This window comes from Bos javanicus, chromosome 7, assembly GCF_032452875.1.
Source record: "Bos javanicus breed banteng chromosome 7, ARS-OSU_banteng_1.0, whole genome shotgun sequence".
NCBI classification, from domain to species: domain Eukaryota; kingdom Metazoa; phylum Chordata; class Mammalia; order Artiodactyla; family Bovidae; genus Bos; species Bos javanicus.
In genome coordinates, this window is record NC_083874.1 from 65,136,864 (window position 1) to 65,163,086 (window position 26,223).

General features: G+C 44.5%; 1 protein-coding gene across 2 annotated transcripts in view; it reads left to right on the plus strand.

Moving 5' to 3' along the window:
* GALNT10 (polypeptide N-acetylgalactosaminyltransferase 10) overlaps positions 1–26,223 on the plus strand; it is a 226,053-nt gene that overhangs the window by 113,795 nt on the left and 86,035 nt on the right. For both annotated transcript variants that reach the window (XM_061424122.1, XM_061424123.1), the window contains exon 4: positions 14,770–14,936. In XM_061424122.1, the coding sequence (XP_061280106.1) occupies positions 14,770–14,936 (167 nt within the window). The remainder of the gene's footprint in view (positions 1–14,769; positions 14,937–26,223) is intronic.

Sequence of the window (26,223 nt, forward strand, 5' to 3'; positions counted from 1 at the left end):
ATGCAGCCTGCTCCTATTCATTTATATTGATATGATCAAATGTCTGTCCCTGCCTTGAAGAGATCTCAAAGCTATTAGCTGATTAAAACTACCTCTGCAAGTCATTCATTCATTAGTTCAAATATTTATTGTGTGCCTACCATGTGTGCTTCTTGTGTAGGCTAGTCCTTGGGGAAAACAGCAATGAACAAAATAGGCTTATATTTCCCATCCTAGAGCTTACATTCTACTGGGCAGGGGAGGTCATAAACAAACAAACTAACGTACTAATTTTTTAGTGATACAGGAGAAGAAAGAAGCAAGATGGGAAGTAGAGAAAGTGATGGGAATAAGGCGTATTTTATTTCAGTGGTCAGGGAATGCTTTGCTGATAAGGTGACATATGAACATAGAAATGAAGAAGCGAGGGGCCTAGTAAAGCAGTTAACTGGGGAAGAGTCCTTCAGGCAGAGGAAACAAGTACAAAGACCCTGAGACCGTCATGCTTGGCTGCGGTGCCCCAGTGAGCCAGGAGGAGAGTGATGAAAAGCAAGGCTGGAGGAGCGCCAGAGTCATGGTGAGGCTTTGTTGTTATTGTTCAGTTGCTAAGTTGTTACAACTCTTTGTGACCCCATGGACTGCAGCACGCCAGGCTTCCCAGTCCTTCACCATCTCCCGGAGTTTGCTCAAACTCATGTCCATTGAATCGATGATGCCGTCCAATCATCTCATCCTCTGTCATCCCCTTCTCCTCCTGCCCTCAATCTTTCCCAGCATTAGGGTCCTTTCCAGTGAGTTGGCTCTTTGCATCAGGTGGCCAGAGTATTGGAGCTTCAACTGTTGGTGGGGCTTTGGCTTTTACTGAAGTGAGTAAGATGGGAAGCCTTGGAAGGTTTTGAGCCAAGAGCACCTGGATCTGATTTTCATTTTCAAAGGATCTCTTTGGTTGCTATGTTAGAATAGACTGAGGCAGCCAAGGATAGTGACAGGGAGACTAGTCGGGGTATATTACAGTGACAGTGACTCAGACCGCAGTGGGAGTAGAGATTACCAGTGGCCACTTTCTAAATGTACTTGGAAGATGAAGATGACAGAATTTACTTACAGACAGTATGGATATAAGAAAAAGAAAGGAGTCAAGGATAGCACTGAGGCTTTTGGCCAGAGCGACTGGGGAGATGGAGTTGCCATTTACAGACTGGAAAGAACAGGCTTGGGGGAAAATCAAGATTTGTATTTCAGTCAAGGTTAAGATGTTCTTAAAACATCCAAATGAGGATGTCAAGTAGGCAGTTGAATAAATTGATGCCATTTGCGTTGTGAAAAATGAAAATGGTGATGGGATCCTTTTCTGATTATACTATATATTACATTGTGATTTTAATTAACTCACTTTCCTTGACTAGCAAGAAATGCCTGAGGCATAACAGATAGTAAATCTAAAAATGACCCAAGGTCAGCTGTGGCCTGTGGTGTGGTGTGCAGGGTGAGAGTTTGGGTGGTGAGGGTGGTGCACACCTTCCGCCATCTAAATACAATGGTTGGAATGGCTGGAGTTTGTCTGTTCATACCCCTCTCTCACTCTATACAGCACCAAGAAGTATGTCAGGCCCTCTATACAACAGTGACAGGCTTGGAAGATATATTTAGTATGTATTAGCAGTTCTTCCCGTTCTTATCATGATTTGTGTGGTGGAGAAACCTCACTTGACACTTGCGTAATGGGGTGCTTGAATGTACGATTGGCAACCCAGAGATGCTCAGGACGAGAGCGACCCGGAATCCCTAGTTTGCCAGGTTGTTAGCAAGGCAGTCGTGTAGGGAGGAGCAGCGGGAGTAGAAAGAGACTGTTAGCCTGAATGATTTGTGAGCCGGGAAAGGAAAAAGTTCAGGTTTCTCTGTAGCATCACTGATTCTTCAGGAAACTTCAGTCATCTCTCCTCTGAGATTAAATTTCTCTCTTCTGAACAATAGTGTTCCTTCCATGACAACAGTTATTGATCCATCAGACCTAATATTGGAATTTAAAGGTGCTCATACATCTTAAGATGAAATGGCAGCCAATAACATTTCTCAGATTGACTTCTTTTCTGTAATTTTTAAAACAGAGCTCAGTGAATTTAGCCCTTGTGTTGAAATTACAGAGATAAATGGCTTACACACAAAAATGGCTGCCTGTCAACTGAAAGTCAAATGGGCCTGTATCCCCTACGATTTATGCTGGGCGAAAACCACTCAACATCCACGTGAGCTGCTGTGTGGTTTGTGTTCTTTTACCATTTCTGCAAACGGATGCATTTTCTAAGTCGTCTTGAAATGGATGCTGCATCCTCCATGAATAATAGCAACACCTGCCATTTATCCGAGTGCTTGTGTGCCGGGCCTTGTGCTGAGGGCCCCACCAGCCTCTCAGCTCACCTGTGCCCACCTTGAGGTTTGGGGTGATGATATTTTTCTCTCCTTTATGTTTTGACATCATCTTGTCATTTACAAAAACTCTGTCACAACTCTTTCTGAGATTGTGGCCTCTCTGAAATCATGGGTGTCTAGAGGGGCTGTCTGGTCCATTTTACAGATGCACGCACTGAACCTCAGGGAAGGTGAGTTCTCTGCTGCAGTTCACACGGCCCATAGAAGGCACAGGAGACTCAGACCTGGATCCTAGTCTGTGCTGCTTCTGCTAAGACTGAGACCCATTCCTCACGGGGAAGGAGGAGACATTTTCAAATTCAAATGTTTTGTGCGTGAAGGTTCTTGGGCCAGGTGTAGTGAGCAAGGTTGGCTAGATAAATGGACGCAGCCCAGACACTACTCGAATTGCTGTTCACTCCCTCTGCTGAAGGTAACAGATGCTTGTCCAGGAGCAGATAAATTGCCCTCAGTGAAAGTGGTTACAGAGATGGGTTTGATTTCTAAGTGGTATTGGCCTCGCAGGAATTTAAGGAAAAAGAGAATAATGACTGGAAGATAAAGGCAATTATCAATTCTCTCCCTTCATTAAGATGCTATCGAGGGCAGCATGATGATAAGACAGGCAAAGCAGCTCATTTAGGAGCACCGTTACAGAGACTAGAATGGAACTCCCACCTGGTTATAAGCCTCTTTCTCCACACCTTTTTTAGGGGATGAATTCAACAGTACTGCCACCCACCTCCAACCTGAAATCTTCCTGGTAGAGAATGTTAACAATTTAGCATTCTGTAGATTTTTCATTTGCTTATATAACATATATAGACATAGCAAGAGCTTTGAGGGTTTTTGTTTTGGGGTTTTCCCCCCACAAAAATGTGGTCACACTATATGTATTTTATTCTACATGTACTTTTTCACTATGGTCACATCTCTAAGACATTTCTAATAGACATTTCTAATACCTGAGTAATATTACTCAGGAATCTCATCAATTCAACCATTTCTCTGTTGACAGGCATACAGGTTGTTTCCATTCTGGAAATCTAGGCAAAAACATCCTTGAACATGTTGCCTTCAGTTTGGTTCCTTCTTTTCTCCTTTCATGAATCATGAAGAATCTTGACATTAAAGCCCTTTTCCTCCTTAACCATGTTCACCTGGCATTTGCCATCTAAGGGGAGGTGTGGTCCTTATGATTTGTTATTTCATGCTGACAGTTCCAGGCATCTTGACCTCCCATACTGCATTGATAACGAGAGTTCCTCCTTCCTGCTGTCAGTCCATGTTTAAAGTTTGAGTGCTTGGTACACACTGCATGTTATATTTGCAGAAGGATCAGTTTTAGCATGTAGGAGAACTGAGTGAAGAAACTGTTGGATTTTCCTATGTGCTTAAAAAAATTTTTTTTGTTATTGTTGTTGTTTTTACACCTATCTCAAAACTAGATCTGATCTGAGCAAAGGGTTTTCTAAAATGTGAGTTCAAAGGGAGAAGCCAAAACTGCACAAACCAAGATCTTTAAATATTGCTTGTATTTGAAGTCTCTGGGGCAGGTTCAGTTCAGTTCAGTTCAGTTGCTCAGTCGTGTCCAACTCTTTGCGACCCCATGAATCACAGCACACCAGGCCTCCCTGTCCAACACCAACTCCCGGATTTCACTCAAACTCATGTCCATCAAGTCGGTGATGCCATCCAGCCATCTCATCCTCTGTCCCCTTCTCCTCCTGCCCCAATCCTTCCCAGCATCAGGGTCTTTTCCAATGAGTCAACTCTTCACATGAGGTGGCCAAAGTATTGGAGTTTCAGCTTCAGCATCAGTCCTTCCAATGAACACCCAGGGCTGATCTTCTTTAGAATGGACTGGTTGGATCTCCTTGCAGTCCAAGGGACTCTCAAGAGTCTTCTCCAACACCACAGTTCAAAAGCATCAATTCTTTGGCACTCAGCCTTCTTCACAGTCCAACTCTCACATCCATACATGACCACTGGAAAAACCATAGCCTTGACTAGACAGACTTTTGTTGGCAAGATAATATCTCTGCTTTTGAATATGCTATCTAGGTTGGTCATAACTTTCCTTCCAATGAGTAAGTGTCTTTTAATTTCATGGCTGCAATCACCATCTTCAGTGATTTTGGAGCTCAAAAAAATAAAGTCTGACACTGTTTCCACTGTCTCCCCATCTATTTGCCATGAAGTGATGGGACCGGATGCCATGATCTTCGTTTTCTGAATGTTGAGCTTTAAGCCAACTTTTTCACTCTCCTCTTTCACTTTCATCAAGAGGCTTTTTAGTTCCTCTTCACTTTCTGCCATAAGGGTGGTGTCATCTGCATATCTGAGGTTATTGATATTTCTCCCAGCAATCTTGATTCCAGCTTGTGCTTCTTCCAGCCCAGCATTTCTCATGATGTACTCTGCATATAAGTTAAATAAGCAGGGTGACAATATACAGCCTTGACATACTCCTTTTCCTATTTGGAACCAGTCTGTTGTTCCATGTCCAGTTCTAACTATTGCTTCCTGACCTGCATATAGGTTTCTCAAGAGGCAGGTCAGGTGGTCTGGTATTCCCATCTCTTTCAGAATTTCCCACAGTTTATTGTGATCCACACAGTCAAAGGCTTTGGCATAGTCAATAAAGCAGAAATATATTTTTTTCTGGAACCCTCTTGCTTTTTGCATGATCCATCAGATGTTGGCAATTTGATCTCTGGTTCCTTTGCCTTTTCTAAAACCAGCTTGAACATCTGGAAGTTCATGGTTCACGTACTGCTGAAGCCTGGCTTGGAAAATTTTGAGCATTACTTTACTAGCGTATGAGATAAGTGCAATTGTGTGGTAGTTTGAGCATTCTTTGAGATTGTCTTTCTTTGGGATTGAAATGAAAACTGACCTTTCCCAGTCCTGTGGCCACTGCTGAGTTTTCCAAATTTGCTGGCATATTGAGTGCAGCACTTTCACAGCATCATCTTTCAGGATTTGAAATAGCTCAACTGGAATTCCATCACCTCCACTAGCTTTGTTCATAGTGATGCTTTCTAAGGCCCACTTGACTTCACATTCCAGGATGCCTGGCACTAGGTGAGTGATCACACCATCGTGATTATCTGGGTCGTGAAGCTCTTTTTTGTACAGTTCTTCTGTGTATTCTTGCCACCTTTTCTTAATATCTTCTGCTTCTGTTAGGTCCATACCATTTCTGTCCTTTATCGAACCCATCTTTGCATGAAATGTTCCCTTGGTATCTCTCATTTTCTTGAAGAGATCTCTAGTCTTTCCCATTCTGTTGTTTTCCTCTATTTCCTCTACTTCTGGGGCAGGTTAGGTGGGCACAAAGCTGGTGATGAACTGGTGGTTTATAGGTGCCTAATTAATACTAATAACTTTTGTGATTCTCTAAACTGTTGAGAGGAGGGAAGAGCAGGTGGGTTCTGTGAAGCCTGCCTTGAACGGAAAAGGACCTTTATAAAGTTGTCAGCCTCGGCACATGTTGTCACACTCATTTTCCAGCTCCTCTGCTTCCAGCCAGACTGTGTTAAAGAGAAACGCACCCCTGTCTTATCCCCCGCAGAGTGAGAGAGGAGGGCTGCGGAGCCAAGCCCCTGCTGCGGAGGGAAGGCTTGCTGTCAGTGTGGGGAGAGGCCACAGACCTGTGTCTGGAGGGATGATGAGGATGCAGGGCAGGAGCTTTGCACACTCCGCCCACTAAGACCCAGTTTCTTCCTTTTGTTCCAGAGCCTGGAGCTATTTATAACTTTCACAAAGCTTCTTGGGGGCTCCAGAGCCCATAAGACAAGTCTTTCTGAGACTGTTGTATTATAAGGGACTGTCTTCTACATACAAAGTAGAGAAAGGAGAATTTCAGAGTTTTAAAGCTAAACCGTGTGCTGGAAAATGACCTACACTGTGGCCTCAGGGAGGTGGGAAATCAGTTTTCTGAGCCAGATGCTGTACCAGGTGCATTCACATATGGTATCTCTTTTATTCCTTGGGACAGCCTTAATTAGGAAGGAGTTATATCCCTATTTTATCCATGTGGAAACAGGCTTAGGGAGGCCATGACCTTCGCAAAGTGACCCACTGCTAAGTATATAAGGTGAGATTTGAACCCAGATTTGAGGGTCTCTTCAGCTTATGCCCCTTCCCTTACAACACCTGCAGTTTCCTCCTTAGAAAGTACCCACTATTTGATATATGGGTTTGCTGTCTCACTCTGTGACCCTGGGAGGGTCCCTCCCTATTATGGGCCTCAGTTTCCTCATCTGCAAAACTAAATGCAAACAGAATGAGGTTCAGGCCCTTCCAGCCTTCATATTCAGTTCTTCTCATTGACTTTTCACACTGAAGCTGTGCACATAGCCTGCAAGCAATGCCTTTGCCTTGTTCTCAATCCCGAAAGATGCTGTCTTCTACCACCCCCAGAACATACAAATCAGCTGTCAACAAGCCTCATCTAGACATCTGTTTGGTGGAGGAAGGCATGTTGGGTTAGCTGCCATGAGAAATGGCTAAAATGTTGCCCATTTCTAGAAGAAGATTGTTTATCTAAGAGTACAAGCACTGGGAACTTTCAAACAATAGAGTTACTCCACAGGATTTTCTAAATGATCATTCCTTTAAAAAAAGACTCACCCTTGTAATCATTGAAGAACGGTTTGCTGTCTATAGTGCACAGAGCATAGTGGTGGTGAAATGCTGTGGTCTACAGGTAATTTTCCTGATGTCAAGGTAGCCCAGTTGGCACAGTATTGATAAGGCATTGCTAATCATATGAAACAGTAACCGTGTGCCCCAGCAGTCTTAGTGTCCATGCTCTGAAAGTCCAAATCTCCATATTCATGATTTTTCTGGAGAAATTAGAAATCTTAATTCTAAAAGAGTCCATTCTTTTCAAAGTTATAAAGAAGAATTAAGAACACTTCATCTAGTTCTAGTACAATGTCTGGCTGCTTGTTTTTTACTCCAGGGAATAGACTTTTTACTGGCTGCACAGTTACTTCAGTTAATGGGGACTCCTCTGCAAGGAGACAAGGGCAATAAAGGGAAGCGGAAATGTGGAAAAAGCCAGCTAGGCTCTCCAGGAGGAGCAGGGGAAGCTGTGGCACTGCCACGTCTCTCAGGGCCTGAAATAGGAAGGACTTTCTAAACCCAACCACCAGGTTTTCTTAAGATCTCAGCAGCAGAAATTTCTGGATCCCTTTATTAAGAAGCCTTAGCTTTTCTCCATGTAGCTCTGTGTCTGCTCCTCTGATTATCTCTGGGACTGCCTTTCTATATATCAAGGTTGTATACCAAAGAAAGAGAATTTGATTGACCTGGTGAACCCCAATTGGACACAGATTTCTTGCTAAACCATCAACCACAGACAAGTCAATGGATTAGCTGCCCTTGGGTCCAGGCTCTGCTTCTGCCTCTAGGCAGTGGATAGTGTCCAGTGTTAGGGAGTTAAATGTTTTTATTTTATTTTTAATTGGAGGATAATTACTTACAATAATGTGTTGGTTTCTGCGATACATCCACATGAATCAACCATAGGTATACATATGTCCCCTCCCTCCTGAACCTCCCTCCCAGCCCTTACCCCATACCACCCCTCTAGGCTGTCATGGAGCACTGAGTTTGGGTTCCCTGCATCCTACAGCAGCTTCCCATGGCTGTGTATTTTACCTATGGTCATGCACGTGTTTCAGCTGCTCTCTCAAATCATCCCGCCCTCTCCTTCCCCTACTGTGTGCACAAGTCTGTTCTCTACGTCTGTCTCTCCTTTGCTGCCCTGCAAATATATATGGGTTTTTTTTAAATATAGTTCCCTTCAGAATGATTGGATTGTTCTTTTTCAAGGTTGACTTGAAGAAATTTTTGAAATGCTTCCCTTTGATTTTGATTTCTTTTTTTTTTTTTTTTAATTCTAGTGCTCCAGCATTAAGCCCTGAGGGTGCATCTTAAGGGCCAGTATATTAGATTCATCTTCACGCCCAAGGGCTCAGAAGCCTTTGCTGCTGCTGCTGCTGCTGCTAAGTCGCTTCAGTCGTGTCTGACTCTGTGCGATCCCATAGACAGCAGCCCACCAGGCTTCCCCGTCCCTGAGATTCTCCAGGCAAGAACACTGGAGTGGGTTGCCATTTCCTTCTCCAGTGCATGAAAGTGAAAAGTGAAAGTGAAGTCTCTCAGTCGTGTCCGACTCTAGCTACTCCATGGACTGCAGCATACCAGGCTTCTCCGTCCATGGGATCTTCCAGGCAAAAGTACTAGAGTAGGGTGCCATTGCCTTCTCCTTTAGGGAATATCAAACTGGGGGCTGCTCAGTCATAAATGAGTCCTCTAACTGCCTCCCATTCCCCTCCACAGCCCTCTGTCCAGGCCACTTTCTCCTAGTCAGTGAGTGAGCAAAGTTCTCTTTCTACAGCAGGAGAGTGGCTGCCCCCTTCAGGTCAGAGAGGATACCTCGGACCGGTTTCTGCTTCTGTCCTTCAAAAGCCATCCTGAGGTCCACAAGAGATGCATGTGGCTGACGGGGCTTAGAGATTATTTAGCTACATAAGCAAGAGTCTTATATTGGGTTGGCAAAAAATTCATTTGGTTTTAAGTAAAAATAAAAGACACATTTTTCATTATCATCAAGAAGTGTATTGAACAACATATTTCCTAACTGAACAAACTTTTTGGCCAACCCAATAGTTACAACTGCTGCTGCTGCTGCTAAGTCACCTCAGTCGTGTCTGACTCTGTGTGACCCCATAGACGGCAGCTCACCAGGCTCCTCCGTCCCTGGGATTCTCCAAGCAAGAACACTGGAGTGGGTTGCCATTTCCTTCTCAATGCATGAAAGTGAAAAGTGAAGGTGAAGTCGCTCAGTCATGTCGGACTCTTAGCAACCCCATGAACTGCAGCCTACCAGGCTCCTCTGTCCATGGGATTTTCCAGGCAAGAGTACTGGAGTGGGGTGCCATTGCCTTCTCCAGTTAGAACTGACAGAAGCCTAACTCAAGCTGATTGAAGAAAAAACAGTGTATTGATTTGTGTAACTGGAAAGGTTAGGAGTAGACCTTGGCTTCAGCCATCGCTGGATCTAGGTCCCTAAATATGCCAGCAGGAACCTCTCTTGGCTCTGTTTTCTGTTCTGCTAAGGAGGAGCCTGGTGGGCTGCAGTCCATGGAGTCACTAAGGGTCGGACATGACTGAGCGACTTCACTTTCACTTTTCACTTTCATGCATTGGAGAAGGAAATGGCAACCCACTCCAGTGTTCTTGCCTGGAGTATCTCAGGGACGGGGGAACCTGGTGGGCTATCGTCTATGGGGTCGCACAGAGTCGGACACGACTGAAGCGACTTAGCAGCAGCAACTTCATTTTAACATAGGGAACAGACTGTATGGTGGCCTCAAGACTTCCATCCTTCCATGTTCATTTACAGGAAAAAAAAAAAAAAAAACCTTCCCTCTCTCCCAGCTGTCTCAGCCACAGTTTGTTCTGGTTTGTGAGTTCCCACCCCTCAAACAACCATGGGGCTTGGGAGCTGCAGTTGGCTGAGCCAGGCCCTCTTGCCCACCCTCAAGGCAAGACAAGGACTTCTCTCAAACCCTGTGGAATCACAGGGTGGGAGATTCCCCAAGGGAAATCAGGATGCTCTTCCCAAAAGAAGGAGAAGGAGTACAGAGCAGGCATGTCAGACTTACTCTTTGTCCAGCTCCCTTATCAACATAAGAGGAACTTGGTATCGGCAAGAAGTGACTTGCCAATCTTGCCAGAAGATCTGGTTTCTGGCAGAGCAGAAACCAGAAGCCCGGACTTCAGTCTCCTACTTAGTTTCCTCAACTTTTGTTTTTTAGTCTCTTCATTCTCCTTTTTGTCTGTGCGATTAATAGTATACTATCCCTGTAAAAATATTTACGTACACGGGGCAGATGGCTTTAAATCTCGGCTCCAGCCACTACCAACTGTTTCACCTCTCTGCCTTGTTTCCTCCTCGTTGTAATGGGAATAATGATATTCCCATCATTGCCATAATGATGCTCTACCTTGTAAGAGCATTGTGACAATTAAATAATTAAAGCATATAAAGTGCTTACAACCTTGCCTGACATAATGAAAACCCTTAGCAGATATAGTGCATTATCATCATTGTCATCTTCTACCTTATTTTTAACTGCTATCAGTACTCTATAGTTTGAATTTTTCATCACTTATTTAATATGCCCCCACTGATGGACATTCACTTTGTTTCTGCTCTCTTCACCATTTCAAAGTGTGTTAGGGAACACCCCTGAGCATGCCTCTTTGTTCTCATGCTGGCATGTCTAACTAAACTTTGTCCTGTCAGGACTGGGGCCTCATTAGACTGTGAATCAAATGACGGAAGAAGTGCTTGGGCAAAGGGTGGGATATTTTGCATTCAGCTCATAGTCGTCAGGTTTGAAACGCACAGGGACCTCTTCCTCTATGGTGTCTTCTGAGACCAGAAATACTGAGCCATGAGGGCACCACCACTGATGTTGTGTGACGTAAGTGTCACATGTCCCTGCTTTGACCCTTCATGAGGGCATCGCTCTGCCCTCGCCTGCCCCCAGGGGGCCTCTCTCCGGCATCTCAGGAGGCCACGCTGTATCTGGGAGCCCACGGGGACCTAGAGCCATCAAGTCAGTGTGCCGTGTGCCATGTTGTAGAAGCTAATATGTGTTCAGAGAAGAGCACTGAGGAAGACACGCCCTGAATGTTGCAGAGAGGTCAGCCCCTGGCGTCAGGGTGTTGCCAGCCTTAGCAGTTGTCTTTTAGCCTTTCTGTGTTTTCCAGCTTCTCATTCTGAGCAGTTACCACTTTTGTCATCAGGAAAGATATTGTAAGCATTATTTTAGGTACATACACTCTAGATTTGAGGTTTGGGCCCGAGTTACTCTCCTCTCAGGGCTCCATATTCCCCAGGTGAAGAAGGGGGTTAGCACTGCCCAGTTTGTCTCCCTCCCAGGGGTTGATACAGCTTGGAGACGAGAGAAAGGAGGGTGTTCTGTAAACCCTCAGGCATGATGAACCAGGGGAAGGCAGAGATTATTACTGTCTGGTCAGAGCCAAAACCAGCCTCTGCATTGGGAGCAGTGCCCTGGCTTCCCCTTGCCAGAGACCACTCTCTGAAGGCCATCAGGTGAAGGGTACTTCCTGTTTATCACACACAAAAGGACCGGATGTCCTCTACCATCCAGTGTTGAGATCCCTAAGACACAACACGCAGACAGGTCTTAAAGGGGACAAGTAAGGTGGGGACGTCACAGGATGGCCTTCTCTCCTCCTCCCTGCCACCCCCATTCCCCCTCTGTCTGCTGCAATCTGAGGAGAACTGGGGCTTCTCCCATGAACTCCCAGCAGGGAGGTGGCCTGTGGGCAAGTCTGTGGAACCACGTTTTCTGCGGGATACTGGAGAGATTCATTTCAACATGTCACATAATTTTCTATTTAAACCAAGAAACTCTACTAAACTAGGACCAAACTAATGATGAGTGCCCATGCCGAAATGCCATTTTGTGTTTATTTAGTAAATAAATAAGTAAGTGAATAGAGGAAGGAGAAAAAGAGTAAACCACCCCTCCCCCCCAAAAAAAGCACATGGTCAAGTCTGAGCCTTTTTTTAAGTTCTGAATAATCTTTGATTCCAAGATTGGGTTAAATTAGAAGTGAATTTAGTCTGTTATGGCTCTGTCTACTTCCTTTAGTATATGATGGTGTGTCTACCCATAGGCTGTGGGGCCCAACTCTGGGGTTCAAGAAAGCCAGGGCTCTCTGCTGAGTAATAGCTCTATTGTATTTCTCTCCATGGACTCCAGTGGTTTATTACAGCTAACCCCCCTTCCAACCCTGCTTCAATCGAGTGAGCCTCCTGTGAAATTGGATGGAAGGCAGGAACTTTTGTAGAAAACTAGATAGCGCCTTTCTTGGCCACAGAGGATTCAGACAAATTAACCGAAAGGGCTTTTTAAGAAGAGATGCTTTCCTTTATTGGTGAAAGCCAACATAATGAAGTTGAAGAAGGTTCCCCCAGAAGGCTGGCTGAAATGATCAAAGGGGTTAGAGAAGTGGGGGAAGGGGTGGAGGAAGGCTGTGTGGGGCCTCGATAAAAGCAGTCCAGCCAGATGGATGAACAGGAAGAGGTATAAAAGAAGTCAGGAGATTGCAAGTAGAAAGAAAAACTGGCCTGTTCATCAAAACTGGACTGCCAGAATTCGGGGCACCCTGTCCATGCAGCTGAAACTGGGCTCACAGCCAAACACCACAAGGTCAGTCCTGCCCCGTCCCACCCCCTAGCTTCCCTTGATGCCTCTAGGAGAGGTAGGATTTAAAGCTGAGGAGACAGTTGACCCTGACCTGTTTTTTCCTCCCAACGCTTCTTTCTGAAAATTATCAAACATACGGAAAGCTTGAAAGAATTGCACATGGGACACTCAGTTTTCTCCTGACTAGATTCTGTGATTAACCTTCCTCTAGTGATTTTATCACATACACATTCATCCCTCTCTCCATCCACCAGCCCCTTTACTGTCTATTTATTTGTGTATTTTTGGTCGCGCTGGGTTTTTGTTGCTGTGTGTGGGCTTTTATTAGTCGCAATGAGTAGGGGATATTCTGTAGTTGCGGCGTGCAGGCTTCTCATTGCAGCGGCTTCTCTTATTGTGGAGCACAGGCTCTAAGGCACACGGGCTCAGTAGTTGTGGTGCACAGGCCTAGTCGCCTCGTGGCATATGAGATCTTCCCAGACCAGGGATTGAACCCATGTCCCCTGCATTGGCAGGTGGATTCTTAACCACTGGACCACCAGTACATTGCAAGGAGATCTGGGCTTATTTAGACAGTGGATTACAGTGGCATACGAAAGGAGATATTTTCTTGTTATGTTCATTGTCCCAGATGTCACAAGTTTCCCCAAAAAAACTTCTTAGCAGCCTTGTGGAACCCCCTTGCATGAAGCCTTTTACATCTGGGCTCCCAACTTCTACCCGTTATGCCAGAGACCTGGCTCAAGGTGGATAGTTTTGTCATTTCCTCTGGGCCTGCCTGGTCTTCAGCTCCTCTTTTCTGGGCCCTGGGAAAATCTCTAATATCTCTATTGAAATATACCCCAACAATGAAAAGAAACGAAAGACGAAAAGATTCTTAAATTTTCTATCATCATGTTGTTAGCAATAATATTGGTATTGTTTTCCTAAAACTATTATTATATTATAGGGAAAAATAGCCTAGTAATGTTGATGCTAAGAGCCCTGATTTTTAGCAAAAGAGTTAAAATGTAAAACCAGACAAAAGCCTAAGAAAACTCCAGACCAGTTTCCCTTATAAATATAGATGTAAAAATCCTCAACAAAATACTAGCAAACCAATACATAAGGATTATATAAGCAACTTGTAAGGATTATACACCATGACTAAGTAGAATTTTATTTATTTCTGACTGTGCTGGGTCTTCTTTGCTACGCACTAGAACCCATGAAGAGGCTGCCAGAATATTCTCATCAAATCAGGTCAAGCCTCTAGCTCTCACTACCAGTTTACAGGAGCCAACATGGGGCAGACAGAGGAACATGTTGAGAGACACCACAGCAATGCAGAAAGCAAAATGCAGACTGTGGAAAATACTGTAGGACAGATGACCGGGTTTCCTAAACAAAATAAATGGTAAGGGGAAAAGAGACTAGGAGACACATCAGCTAAAGGCATTGGGTCAGCCTTGTCTTGATCCTGGTTTTTAACAACCAGCTTTAAAAAGATACAGAAAAGTCAGAGAAGTTTGAACTTCAGCTAGATATTTTCTGATACTAAGTAACTGCGTTAAATCCTTGGAGTGTTACTGTATGAAAGGCCCACAGGAGCAGGGTCTTCCACCCTCAGGCTTACCATAGGGCTGGTGGAGAGCAAAGGAGACCCAGTTTATTCTTCCAAGTTCATGGATACATGGTTTTTCCTCCATGGAGGAGAACGTGCAAGGGGTGGGGAAAGAGGCAAGAGTACCATCTAAGGGCTGTCCTTCACATGGAATCGTGAAGATGAACAAGCATGTTCCTATCACAACTGAGGCATGAACAAGTTCGTGCATGTAAACACCAAACCCCAGTGCTCCTTCACCACTGGGAGTTGTTGCTTTGTAACTGTTCATGTACAGAGCTAGGGGGCTCTTGTGTGTGTATATATCTATGTGAGTGTACGCGGGTGTGTTTATGTGTGCTGGGGTCCCAAGTAGAAGACAGTTCTGAAGTGACGGTGGTGTCCCCAGCTTTCACTCAATCCCTAGGGGCTGGAGCAGAAGTAGGAATTGCAGTTAGCTGAACTATATGCCTGAGTTCTCTGGGCAGCGTGAGAGCTGAACCTGTCCTCTTCACCTCCTGTGTATCCCTCTAGCTGCAAAAGCAAACGCTACCTGGAGACGCTGCCCAACACCAGCATCATCATCCCCTTCCACAATGAGGGCTGGTCCTCCCTCCTGCGCACCGTCCACAGCGTGCTGAACCGCTCACCCCCGGAGCTGATCGCCGAGATTGTGCTCGTGGATGACTTCAGTGACCGAGGTAGGGCCCCTTTCACCCAGCTTCCCACCTCCATGCTCTGTTCAGTGACTTGCCAAAGGGATGGCAGGTTTTCCTTTCTTCAGCAGCACTAGCATATGGGCCATGTGTACTGATACTTGCTCCATGCCAGGCCATGAACCTGGCACTGAACACACGTTATCTCAGTCTGGGACTAACTTCATGGGACTAACTGAGATGTAGTTACCAGTCACCATGAAGTGGACTCTGTTTTTATTCTGTTTGTATCAATGTAAAAAATGCATTAAACTGCAAGTAACAGAGAACTTTAGCTAACAGCTCAAAAAAGGGGGTTATTCATTTATTCATTCATCTCATAAAACAGTCCAGGGTTGGCATAGCTACTCAAGTCTTTCATTGGAGAACAAGACTTATTCTATCTTCCTGCTTCCTCATCCTTATCCTCATGGTCATAAAATAGCTGCTGTACTTCTGGGAAGTCTACCTTTTAGGCAAGAAGATGGAGGAAGGGCAAAGAGAATAAAACCTCTTCCTTTGAAGATTTTGCGTTCTTATTCAGAATGCAAAGTCTCCCAGTGATTCTGAGCCAGAACTGACATTTGGGCATCCATATCTGCAAGGGGGTGGCTGGGAAGGTGAGTGTTCTGATTTGGGGCCTCTTTATGGTAGAGATAGGAAAAAGAGAAGTGAATTAGAGAAGGCATCAGGTAACCCACCTACAGTATCTGCCACCCCATTTTACAGATGTGAAAACTGAGACTCAGAGAGGTTAAGTGACTTGCCCTTGGTCACACAGCTCTTGGGTGGTGATACAGTGAACAAACCATGTCTTCCTGGCCCTAAGCACGTTATCTTAACCTCTGGGCCACACTGTAGAGCCTCTTCGCTGAGTCTCACCCATGGGTTTGTGAGACACAGAGGGGGAGCCACAAGTGAAATCCAAGAAGAATTTGTCCTTCAGCCCATGGTCTTAAGCTTATTCTTTGCATCAGAGCTTTTACCACTTGCAGTAAAATCAAGCAAAGCCCTTTCCTTTTCTCACCTTTTAGTAGAGGCACTAATAAGTAGTGAAGAGGAGCCTCAGGACATTCTAGAATAATCAAAACTTGAGTTTTTTGTGCCCCATTTTAATACTGCACGCCTAATTACCTGGCACATGTGTATGTGTGTGCATGTATACATACTCAAACATATACACATCTTACATTCAGTTCTTATTACCTTTAATTCTCCCCTCACTCTTGACATACACTCATTCTCAGGGGACCTTTACTTTTCCTCCTTTGATCTTATCACAGCAGAATTAAAATACCAATAAGTATAACGTGAGCATTGTGTGTATAAACATGGACCTGTCGTGAGTTTACCCTACTGGACTCCACATTCTGAGAGCTGGGTCTTCCCGGTCAGTCTTGTCCACCACACATTTTCAGCTCCTTAGGCATACAGTAGGTGCTTAATACATGTTTGACGAGTGAATTATCAGAGCTCCTCTATCTGTCCCTTAGCACTTCCACCATGGTTACAGTAGCATCTATTATATGAGATTTATTTATGTCCCTGAAGTGAGGTCTGCGAGGTCACCTGCGGTGTGTCTCCGTGTCTCTGTAGCACCATTCTTTAGCAATAGTTTCAGCTTTGTTCTGGCCCTGTCACTTACTAGCTCTGTGACCTTTATCTAGTCACTTAACCTCGCTGTGCTTCAGTTGCCTCATCAATGAAGTGGAATCTACCTCTTAGGTGGTCATGCCTATTAAACAGGTTAATATATGTGAGGTGGTTAGGACAGTACATGGCACCAAGGGAGCATCAGAAATAAACTTGTAACCCTGGCATTATCGTTATTATTGTTAACATTGTTTCTGACTGGTTTGTCAGAGGGGGAGTCAGGGATAAATGTGTAACCATGAAGGTACGGTCTCCCCCTTTCCATTGGTGAAAAAAACACGTGACAAGTGTGCTGTTGTCCCACCTTCAGCCTAAATTGTCTTCCCATCTATTCACTGTTTCAAGAACCACGTCTGTGGGCCAGAACCATGCATTATCTCATTTTGTCTTGATGACAAGCTCTGAGGGAGGAGGCCCTGGCTTGGAGCGCGCGCCTCTGTGCAGGAAGGGCCCCAGGGGTGCCTCAGGGAGCACGGTGAGGGCTGTGGAGAGCCTTGCAGGTGCGGGTGGGTTCACGTACCTCTCCTACCAAGGTCTGGACTGGATTTGTGAAAACTGTTCACTAAGAGAAGTGCCACTGCTTAAAAATGTGTGGACATCACAGCTGTGACTCAGCCTTTCCTTGTGCAGATGGGAGGCTGAGGCCTGGAGCAGTGGACCGAGTTCACCAAGAGCATGTGGCCAGCTGGCTGCAGAGGAGGGATGGGAATCTAGGCTCCCCACACAGCCTTATCCCCCTCACCTCACCTTCTGTGTGAAACAAACTTGGGAAAGAAAAGGTAAATTTTATAAGAATGGCATTCACCAAGTGCATCTGTTTCTCCAGAGACCAAAAGTATTAATTGAATGCAGTACCATTCCCAAACCCTAGTAAGAGACAGAATGAATACTGTCCCATTTCACAGATGGGAATGAGAACTGAGGCCCCTTGACTGTTGCCCTTTTATCTCGATGAATCGGGCACAGAACCCAGAAGAGAACTCTTACCTCCCGCCCCTCAGTCCTGCACATTAGCTGTCAGATTTTGCAAACTCCATTCTTCAGAAAAGCAATAATTCTTTTTATTTTAAGAAGAAATTCTCAAGGCAGCTTGGGAAGAAAACTTACTCAGCAGTGATTGTTTCAAAAATGAGATTTGGGAGAAACAATTTCAGCATTATAGAGAAGCCTGTCTAAAGTACAGCAAATATGGGCCATCGTGAAAGACAGATTTCTCTGGGCCACGTGAGCAGAGGCAGTTCTTTAGAGTTGAAATTCATAGATGCTAACTATGGGCTCGATTGGCGCTGCCTGGCAGAAGGCATTTTCCTCTGAAATGAGCCTCTTCCAGGATCCTCAGGGCAACTAATTGTAATTCAGCTGAGGGTCGAGACCTCGGGTAGGAGACAAAATTGGAGCAGATGAATTCTTGAAATAAGATCCAGAGCTTTGTGCAGGCAGCACTGGGGACTAGAGCAAAGGCAGACAGGAATCACCCCAGCCTTGCTTGCAAATAGAGTGCTGTGGAGTTTACAGGGGGCTCCAGAAGCTTCTCTAATGTGGGCGCTTCCTTGAGGATTAGGAGGACACGGACGTGCTTTTTCTCTAGTGGGAGAGAGAGGTGAGGGGGGAAGGGTGGCAGGCCTGCCTCCAGATTACACTGCCCGCCTAGGAAATCTTTATTAGGAAAAACAAAAAGGGTCTTTGTTCATTTTTTTTTTCCCTTCTATTCTCCCTCCCCTTCTCATTTCCAAACAGTATTGGTTTTCCAGAAAAAATAGGATATGTAGTCGTGGAAGGCATTATTGTCTTTGGGTGAACTGTGGGCCTCCTGGAATGATGAGGCGCAGAAACAAAAGTCTGTGATATGGTCTCATTGACATCGTTTCCCCCAGCTCAGCTCCCCAGCAGCAAACCAAAGCATACACAGTGCAGGGTTCCCTCAGAAGAGGTTCTTAAGCATTTGTGGAGCTGTTGATGGATTGTTGGCAGTGATTGGTGCTGGAGGGCATATGGACATTGCGGGGCCCATAAGGACAGTGCGTGTGGTAGAGACTCTCAAAATTGAGACCAGGGTCCAAGGTCTTCTTTCCACCATAAGCTTTTTAACTCTTACCTGCCCTGTCACACCGGGCCAGTCCTGGTGTGATGCACATAAGGAGATCCATTTACACCGACCTGATTTGCACTGCAGTGTCTCACTCTTGACACAGGCCCGTGAGCGTCTGTCTGTTCTTCATTTCTTGTCATCTGTCTCGCAGCCCTGGTTTGTTTCCGGGACCACCACAACTGTCAGGGTGGCCATTCCCCACTTTCACTGTATCGTTCAGGTTCTTTTCACCTTGAGTTTTCTGCTGCTCATTTTGTTGTTTCTGTACAGTTGTCCTGATCTCATTCATATTCATATATTCAGAAAATTCATGAAATGACTCTATGCTTGTCGCTGCAGTAGGTGTTGGGGCTACAGTGAGAATAAAATAGACATCTCTTCTAAGGCTCACACCCAGCAGGGCAGACAGACAGGGTGAGGGGCAATCATAAGTTCATGGAACATGTGCCCCTTGGTGGAGGTCCAGGCGCCGTTGAACATGGAGAAGATCAGGGAAGAATTCCTGGAGAAAATCCCAGCTAAACTCGATCCTAAGGGATGAGTAGATACTGCCCTCAGGGTAGGGGAGCGAGGAGAATGTTCCAGGCAGAGGGAACAGCGTGAGCACAGGCTAGAAGTCAAGGTGAAAACGTGGAAAGTGCAGAAAGAGCTGTCTGTCATCTCCTCACCTGGAGGCAATTACTGTTAACACTTAGGCTTCTCCCAGTGGTTATTTTTAAATAGGCCTTATTTTTTAGAGCAACTTTAGGTTCACATCAAAATTAAGCTGAAAGCACAGAGAGTTCCCGTCCACCCTCCTACCTACTGCACACACACCCCCAACACCCACTCCCTTATCAGTGCCCTACACCTGCATCAGAGAGGTAGATTTGTTACGATGGATGGGCTATATCAACACATCATTATCACCCAAAGCCCATAGTTTCTATTAAGGTGCATTCTTGGTGTTATATATTCTGTGGGTTTGGATAAATGTATAATGACGTATATCTACCATTATAACATCATACAGAGTAGAGTAGTTCACTGCCCTAAAAATCCTCTGTGCTCCGCCTTTTCATCTCTCCCTCCCTCCTAACCCCTGGCACCCGCTAACCTTTTTACTGTCTCCATAGTTTTGCCTTTCTAAAATGTCTAATGCAATTGGAATCATACAGTATGCAGTCTGTTCAGATTAGTTTCTTTGACTTAGTAATATGCATTTAATGTCCCCCCATGTCTTTTTATACCCTGTAGCTCGTTTATTTTTAGTGCTGAATAATAGTCTATTGTCTGAATGTACCACCATTTATTTATCCATTCACCTGCTGAAGGCCATCTTGGTAGCTTCCAAGTTTGGGCAGTTATGAATTTTTGTTGTTGTTGTTGTTGTTTAGTCGCTCAGTCATGTCCAACTCTTTGCACCCATAAACTGCAGCAAACCAGGCTTTCCCGTCCTTCACCATCTCCCAGAGCTTGATCAAACTCATATCCATTGAGTCAGTGATGCCATCCAGCCATCTCATCCTCTGGCATCCCCTTCTCCTCCTGCCTTCAATCTTTCCCAGCATCAGGATCTTTTCTAATGATTCGGCTCTTGGTATCAGGTGTTCAAAGCATTGGAGCTTCAGCATCAGTCCTTCCAATGAATATTCAGGGCTGATTTCCTTTAGGATTGACTGGTTTAATCTCCTTGAGTCCAAGGGACTCTCAAGAGTCTTCTTCAACACCACAGCTCAAAAACATCAATTCTTCAGTGTTCAGCCTTCTTTATGGTCCAGCTCTCACATCCATACATGACTACTGGAAAAACCATAGCTTCGACAATGCACACCTTTGTGGACAAAGTAATGTCTCAGCTTTTTAATATGCTATCTAGGATTTTCATGGCTTTTCTCCCAAGGAGCAAGCATCTTTTAATTTCATGACTGCAGTCACCATATTCAGTGATTTTGGAGCTCAAGAAAATAAAGTCTGTCACTGTTTCCATTGTTTTCCCATCTATTTGCCATGAAGTGATGGGGCCAGATGCATGATCTTCGTTTTTTGAATGTTGAGTTTTAAGCCAGCTCTCTGCTCTCCTCTTTCACCTTCATCAAGAGGCTCTTTAGTTCCTCTTCACTTTCTGCCATAAGAGTACCGTCATCTACATATCTGAGGTTATTGATATTTCTCCCGGCAGTCTTGATTCCAGCTTGTGCTTCATCCAGCCCGGCATTTTGCATGATGTACTCTGCATACAAGTTAAGTGAACAGGGTGGCAATATAGAGCCTTGACATACTCCTTTCCCAACTTTGAGCCAGTGCGTTGTTCCATGTCCGGTTCTAACTGTTGCTTCTTGACCTGCATTCAGGTTTCACAGGAGGCAGATAGGTAAACATCATTGTATGGGTTTTTTGTGTGAACATAAGTTTTCAGCTTACTTATTAGTTAAATACCAAGGAAGGTGATTGCTGGACCATACGATAAGAATATGTTTAGTGTAGGAAACTGCCAAAGTGTCTTCAGAGTGTATTCCCGCCACAGTGGGGGTGAGTCTGGTGGCCCCATGTCCTTGTCCACGTTCGGTTCTGCCCGTGTGCTGGATTTATGCCATGCTCACAGGTGTGTGGTGGTTTCTTACTCTTTAGATCTGCACTTCCTTGTGACATTAGCTATTGCACACATAATCTGTCAGTTCCATTTTCTTTTTCATACCCTCCCAACACCCCCACCCCACCTTCTTGCAGCCCAACTGAAGTAATCCATGTCAATAAGTGTGTGCATCCTTCTGGACCACTCTGCTTCATAATACTAACATGTAGCAACAAAAGCAAACATTTATTGAGCATTTGTGCTCAGTGCATTCACCCATTCATCACCTCAGCACCAGCGTGGCTTCTGTCATCCCCAGTGAGAAAGCTACTGGACTCCATGATCTTAAACCTCCTTTTTCTACTTAAAATAGGTAATATTTTATCCCCATTTTGCAGATGAGAAAATTGAGATACAGAGTGGTTAAGTAAATGGCCAGTCTGCTTCGGTCAATGAGGCAGAGCTTTGGTTTAAAACCATGTATCCTGGGAGGAAGAGAATGGGTACATGTATGTGTATGGCTGAGTTCCCTCGCTGTCCACCTGAAACTGTCTCCACATTGTTGAGTGGCTATATTCCAGTATAAAATAAAAAGTTAAAATTTAAAAAATAGGATCTAAATAAAAAGGAAGAAGTTAAAAAATTTTTTTTAAAAACCATGCATTCTGATTCTAGAACTTTTGCCCTAATCTTCACTAGTTTCTTTTCTTCCCCTTTTAATAGGATCATACTGTACACATTGCTCTTCTTTTTGCCCCCATTAATGTATCACCGATATCCCTCATGCCAGCAGCTATAGTGCTAACTCATCTGTTTTCTACTAGCTAGACAATAATCCACAGTGTGAAACTACATTTAGTTCCTTTACATCACGCTTTATGTAGTGGACATACAGTCATATTTCACTTTGTATCCAGGTTTCTTCCACTCAATTTTCTACAGTCATTTCCCATTGTCATTATAAAATGACTGTCACATCTCTCCTCCTCTGAGTCAGTTGTGAGATAGAGACAGGGTTCGCATAACCCCAGAATATCAGGTATACTGTTGGGAGAAGCTGATCCAGAGAGCACACATGGATCCGTCTCTACCATGTTCCTCCTGAGCTGACTGATGCAGGGACAGCTGAGCGGCAAGGAGCTGCAGGCCTCCCTGGCAGGGCAGCCGGTGCCATGGGGGGAAGCATAAATTCACAGGACGTGTGGGCAGCATAAGAGTTCCTACTTGGACCTGCCCCATGTCCCCTCTCCTGGCCACCCTAGAAGTGAAATATTGGGAAGCAGTTCCATCTTACAGATGACAAAACTGAGGCTTTGAAAAGAGATTGGTGGGAGGTGCCCTAGACTGCTTACCTGCCCTTAGAGGACTCTCCTCCTGGTTAATCATCCCATTTCATAGGAGGTATCCATCTTTCCCACAGTGGACTCTGTAACCTTTAGAATCACACTTCTCATGTATCAGTCTCTAGGGTGTCTTACCACTAAGAAAATCCACAGGTTTCTTATCCTCGTCTCCTTTCATATAACATCTTGAATGCTTCTCTCTCAGACTCCAAAGGAGAAAACTGCTAAGAAGATTAAAGCTATTAGAGAATATCAATTATTTTATAATGAGGGAAATCTATAAATCTTTTGGTGGCTATCTGGCAAGAACACAGCATGCAGGAGTTGATATGTTTATGGGGTATTTTGTGCATCTTAAAAAAAATACACAGGATTTTATGAATCAAGCACTGTATAAATGATTTACTGGGATAGCAAAAAAAAAAAAAAATCAAATAAATAGCTCTGCTTGCCTCTGAAGCATCAAAAGCTCTGATGTTTGGTAAAGAATGGTTCCTGTAGTGGAAAATAGCTATGTTGTATTTTCAGAAAGGTGATGCTTCTATTGAGGTGGGCAAGGCTTCTACATTTTAAAAACTCACCTCAGCAAAACTGTGCAAAATTGCTGATATTCTCCTGATTCTCTTGTGAGGATTAACGTCTAACCTTTTCCACTGTTTTGGTGTTCCCTTAAAAAGGTAATGGGGGAGAAGCAAAACCCAACAAAGCAGGTGACTGGAGGTCCTTGGAATAAGATCTCCAAGCAGAGAGCCACAGAGCTGCCCCCTTCTATCATAATCTGTCTTCAGAAAGCTTCTGGGCCTCTCCGCCAGCTTAGGTCTGACATGAATTGTTATTTGCTCAGAGTCTAAAGGGAGATGAGATTTGAGGCTGAAATAAAAGTAAGAGGTTCCTTAGTACCTAACTTGATCAAGTGCAAACCAACCAAGTCCTTTTCCTGTCAGCTTCTTTCAGCTCAGTAAGTTGGGGGCTGAAAGGGCTGGTTTTGTCTGCCTTATAAAGGGGAAGAAGCAATAGCATCAGTAGTGACCATGCTGTTTACACCTGGACAGCACTCACGTGTGCCAGACACTGTGGTAAGCAATTTAAACATAGTATCTCTAATTTCACTGGGAGCCTCTTAGAAGCCAACATTTATTTGCCTAATGGGAAAATTCAGCTTTAGTAGAAAATGTAAATCCAAGTACAAGGAATTCACCTCCTCTCCATATCCCACCCACTAAATAAAACAACTTTTAGCTAAAATCAACATCTTCTTGGTAAAGATATGAAGTGCTCAGTCATGACATTTGATACACATTCATATGTCTAAGAAGTATGTTCTGCTGTTTTCATTCACAATAAATGTAACTGGACAGGTCTGATATGCAGCTCTAGTTCCTCTGCTTGCTACTCAAAAGGTCAATACGCAGGAGACAAGTGCTGGTAGAAAAAGAAAAATTGCTTTATTCAACCTGAGAAGGTGATAGACTAATGTCCTAAGACTACCTTCAAGTTGATAGTTGTGAGATAAAAGTTTTGAAGGCAGTACGAGGGAGGGAACTGCAAGGTACATGGTCAGCTCATGGTCAGCTCATGTACAATTCTCGGGTGGGTTGGCATCAAGATGAAGCTTCAAGCATCAACCCTCTTCTGGTTTCAGCCGATCTGGTTGCACTTGCAGTCAGCAGTTTTCTGGTGGGGATCTGTCTCCTGTAAAAACAACTTGGGAATGTGTGTCAGGCGTTTATCTATATCTTTCAGGGAACTGGGAGTTCAGTGACTGTGTGGTTGGTTTATAGTCTAAAGTGTTATCAGTTTCTTGGCCCAGCAAGTATTCTTACTTTCTGCTGCTGTTGCTGCTGCTAAGTCGCTTCAGTCGTGTCCGACTCTGTGTGACCCCATAGACGGCAGCCCACCAGGCTTCCCCGTCCCTGGGGTTCTCCAGGCAAGAACACTGGAGTGGGTTGCCATTTCCTTCTCCAATGCATGAAAGTGAAAAGTGAAAGTGAACTCGCTCAGTCGTGTCCAACTAGCGACCCCATGGACTGCAGCCCACCAGGCTCCTCCGTCCAGGGGATTTTCCAGGCAAAAGTACTGGAGTTGGGTGCCATTGCCTTCTCCGATTCTTACTTTCTACATCTTCATAAATCCTAATCATTAACTCCTGAGCCAGCCTTTTGGGACTCGGGAAGCGTGGGAGACCGTAACGTTTCTATGAATAAGAGGCAGGTGGAAGACATGGTGGGGTGTAGGGGGTCTGTCCTGGGAAGGCCCCATAGCGTCCTGCTTGGCTCTATAAATATTAGCCAGCTCCTCTAAATAATGTTGATTCTGGACTCTTGAGAGTCCCTTGGACTGCAAGGAGATCCAACCAGTCCATCCTAAAGGAGATCAGTCCTGGGTGTTCATTGGAAGCACTGATGTTGAAGCTGAAACTCCAATACTTTGGCCACCTGATGAGAAGAGCTGACTCATTTGAAAAGATCTTGGTGCTGGGAAAGATTGAGGGCAGGAGGAGAAGGGGACAACAGAGGATGAGATGGTTGGATGGCATCACCGACTCAATGGACATGGGTTTGGGTGGACTCCGGGAGTTGGTGATGGGCAGGGAGGCCTGGCATGCTACAGTTCATAGGGTCACAAAGAGTCGGACATGACTGAGTGACTGAACTGAACTGAGCAGGTTAATGAAGCAAATCACCCAAAAAGTTAGCATTAACTCTAACCTGCTGCCCAACCAGACCCGTGGTCAGCAGTGAAATAGACTCATTGCCAAAAGATACTTAAAGCATTTCTTCCCAACTTCCTTGCAGAACTTACAGCCCCCAAAGGTTCAGTCACGTCTTTATCAGGCAGTCACAGTTCCAGAGCCAATTTTGGCTTGATTTGAATCCAGAGGCACCTTCAGATCTGTAAACACCGGAGGCTTAAAATGTTACCAATTTTCATAGCCCAAAATAGGCAATGCTTGACAGTTCTGAAGATCAGGAAGGCCAGATCCACACATTTGTATGTCTCTTATTTATTCCAAAAATTAAAAGATTGCAGCACTGTCGATCAATATCACGTTTGTGGGCATTGAAGGCTTCATTTCTCTTTTTTCTCTTTTTATTCTCCTGCTTTCTTATCTCAAATAGAAGAATCTCATGAAAATGTAATTTTCACATCATTGTATAGAATAAAGAAACAGGCATAGGAAGACCATAGTGACATTCTTTCCTCTTGTGCTACTTAGGAATGTTGATTCTTGTAAAGTATTTACAGATGCAGACTGCCTTTTTCAACCTTTGGGATCCTTGTATACACTTAGGTTCTTTCTATAAAAGACCACACTAGTTGCTCCTCCCAGAATGATAAAAAGAAATAAATCTATTTGTTTGCTTTGTAAATGCAGACCTCTTCAGAGATGCCCACATTATTTATGAGCAGCCAGGAATCTCAAAACAACTAATAACTCCTACTGTCTATTGGAGTCCTCTGTTGATGTGTCTGTTAATGAATGGAATTTACTGGGCATTGTTAGTAATATGGATGAAAACAGGTGGAATTATAAGGTTGTTTTCTGCCCAGTCTTCTCAGAAACTTTTAATTTTTTCCCCCGTGTGCCGTCATAATATATGTCTAGAATGTTCTAAATAATAACTGCACTCCAGTCTCTGCTAATGGAAAACT